This window comes from Marmota marmota, unplaced genomic scaffold (genome assembly GCF_001458135.2).
Source record: "Marmota marmota marmota unplaced genomic scaffold, marMar, whole genome shotgun sequence".
NCBI lineage: Eukaryota > Metazoa > Chordata > Mammalia > Rodentia > Sciuridae > Marmota > Marmota marmota.
This window is the reverse complement of record NW_026000229.1, coordinates 37,684,632-37,687,480: the sequence shown is the minus strand read 5'-3', so window position 1 is coordinate 37,687,480 and position 2,849 is coordinate 37,684,632. Positions and strand designations below refer to the sequence as shown.

Sequence of the window (2,849 nt, the reverse complement as noted above, 5' to 3'; positions counted from 1 at the left end):
GAGGATATTGTGAATGGGGTGTTTTTCCTCATTTCTGTTTCAGAAGTTTTGTCGCTGATATACAGAAATGCCTTTGATTTATGCGTGTTGATTTTATATCCTGCCACTTCAAAATATTTTATATAGTCTGTAAAGCCTTTGCATAAATTGAATTTTTCTTTTTCTGCCTCATTTTGTATACCTTTCTTTTTTTTTTTTTTAACATATTCTGCATGTTGACCAGATTGGATTTCTTTCATTTCCTTAAATGATCATGATCATTCATGTTCAGTCATTCCATCCTACCTCAAGACTTTCATACAGATGTTTCTTATTCCTGGAAGCTCTTTTCTTCCTCTTCACTACTAAAATTTCTAATAAGCCTTAAAAGCTTAGCTCAATTATCAGTTTCACAGGAAAGTTTTCCATGACTCTCCTTTTATACCTACCTGCTCTGCCAATTCCCCCTCATAGTCTATGTTTTCATTGCTCTCTGCAATATTCCTTAATAGCATTTACCACAATTTGTAGTTTTTATGTCCTTCTGATTTGTAAAGCTTCTTGAGGATGTGGGTGATTATGACTTTTTCTCATTATGGTATCCACTTAACACATAGAAAATATTTAGCAAAGCATTCAATAAATTAAAAAGAATCAAAATTTGTGAGATAGATGATATGTCTATAGAGTCTGAAGGAATGAGCAGTTGTCCTGATGATCTAAAAATTCATTACAGTTAAACTATAATCCCAGAAACTAGGGAGGCTGAGGCAGGAAGATCACAAGTTCAAAGCCAGACTTGGCAACTTAGCTAGAGACCCTAAGCAACTTACCTAGACTGTGTTCTCAATAAATTGGAAAAGGGCTGAGACTGGGCACTATAGCACACTCCTATAATCCTAGCAGTTCAGGAGGAAGCTGAGGCAAAAGGATTGCAAGTTCAAAGCCAAACTCAGAAACTTAGCAAGTCCCTAAGTAACTGAGCTAGACCCTGTTGCAAAATAAAAACTAAAAAAGGGCTGGGGATATTGCTCAGCAGTTAAGTGCCCCTGGGATCAATCCTCTGTACCCGCCTGCTCCCCCCCCCAAAAAAAATCATCATGGCAATATAAAAAGTATTGATCATTTTGAGTGTATTTGTTCAGGGATAGTAGGTATGGGGAGGCTATGTTCCTTATATGATTCCTAAAAAAATTTATCTTTGCACAGAAGTTAGGGGGCAAAAAGAGGAGATATATTCTACACATAAAATTTCCTTCTAAGATCTACCAATGTTGTTGAGGAAAATCTCAGTCAAACTTACCATAATTTGAGAATCTGATTCAAAGATAAACCTTCAACTCCCTGTGAAAAAACCCTTCTACCCAGAATAGTACTGAGTTTTATGTGGCTTAAAATCAGAACAAAAAGAAATGTTATTCTTTTCCTGGTTCATCTCAGTTGGTCTCCCTTTCTTGGACAAGGCTCACAGGAAGATTACTGACCTAAATTTTCAGTCTCTGTTAGATGGTAAGTTCAAAACATTTATGCTTCTTAAAAATTTTGTTGGGCTGGGGATATAGCTTAGTTGGTAGAGTGCTTGCCTTGCATGCACAAGGCCCTGGGTTCAAACCCCAGCACCAAAAAAAAAAAAAATTATTAATTTATAGATACAAGTGCTTCTTGGTAACTCTTTCACTAATTTAAATATTAATATTAATAATTTATATTTAAAATATGTATTAGGTATAAAATTGAGTAATGTTTTAAATATTGGGTGGATTTTTTAAAAATTTTTTTAGTTGTTGATGGACCCTTATTTTATTTACTCATATGCAGTACTGAGAATCAAACCCAGTACCTCACACATGCTAGGCAAGTGCTCTACCACTGAGCTACAACCCTAGCTCCTGGGTGGATCTGAAAAGAAATGACATTCTCATTATCTTTAAATGATTGATAAATAGGCATTTCCATAGTTTGAAAATTACATCATGAATATTTCATCTCAGGCAGATTTATTACTTACATTAGTACTATGAGGTAGGAAACTACAGATCAGAAAAATTAAATGTTGCTTGGTGCAGTGGTACATGCCTGTAATCCCCAGCTGCTAGCGAGGCTGAGGCAGAAAGATCACAAGTTCAAGGCCAGCCTGGGCAGCTTAGACCTTACATCAAAATAAACATTTTAAAAAGGGTTAGGGGTGTAGCTTCAGAGGTACAGCTCCAGGAACACAAAAACAAAAGCAAAAAAAAAAAAAAAAAAAATTACATAAGAGGTTGGGGCTATAGCTCAGTGGTAGAGTGCTTGCCTAGCTTGTGAGGCACTGGGTCCAATTCTCAGCACCACATAAAAATGTATAAATAAAATAAAGGTATTGTGTCCACCTACAACTAAAAGTTTAAAAAAAAATGGGCGCTGGGTTTGTTGCTCAGCAGCAGAGCACTCACCTAGCACGTGCAAGGAACTGGGTTCGATCCTTAGCACCATGTAAAAATCATGTAAAAATAAATAAATAAAATAAAGATATTTTTTCCAACTACAACTAAAAAAAAATTTTTTTTTTTAAATCACTTAAGATATAAAGAAATCTAGGATTTGTTTTTTATATAACTAGGGATTGAACACAGTACATCACACATGCTAGACAAGTGCTTTGCCACTGAGCTCTATCCCCAACCATAAAATATTTATTATTGTGTTTCCTGACTAACAGTGAAAAAAGAACCATTTTAATACCTTGCTCCAGGTGTTTTACTTGATAAGGATAAGATAAATCCATTTGATAAGGACAAGAAATAAGGTGTGCCTAAATTTCATATGCCAGTCTACATGGAAAAAATATGTTTGTATTTCAGTATATATTTTTAATTGTGGGTCTTGTTTTT

At 35.0% G+C, this 2,849-nt stretch overlaps 1 protein-coding gene across 4 annotated transcripts in view; it reads left to right on the top strand.

Annotated features, from left to right (window-relative positions):
- Positions 1-2,849, top strand: part of Knl1 (kinetochore scaffold 1) — a 59,695-nt gene that overhangs the window by 52,397 nt on the left and 4,449 nt on the right. For 3 of the 4 annotated variants that reach the window (XM_048793529.1, XM_048793528.1, XM_048793527.1), the window contains one exon: positions 1,420-1,488. The exons of the other annotated variant lie outside the window; for it this stretch is intronic. In XM_048793529.1, the coding sequence (XP_048649486.1) occupies positions 1,420-1,488 (69 nt within the window). The remainder of the gene's footprint in view (positions 1-1,419; positions 1,489-2,849) is intronic. 4 annotated transcript variants of the gene reach the window in all.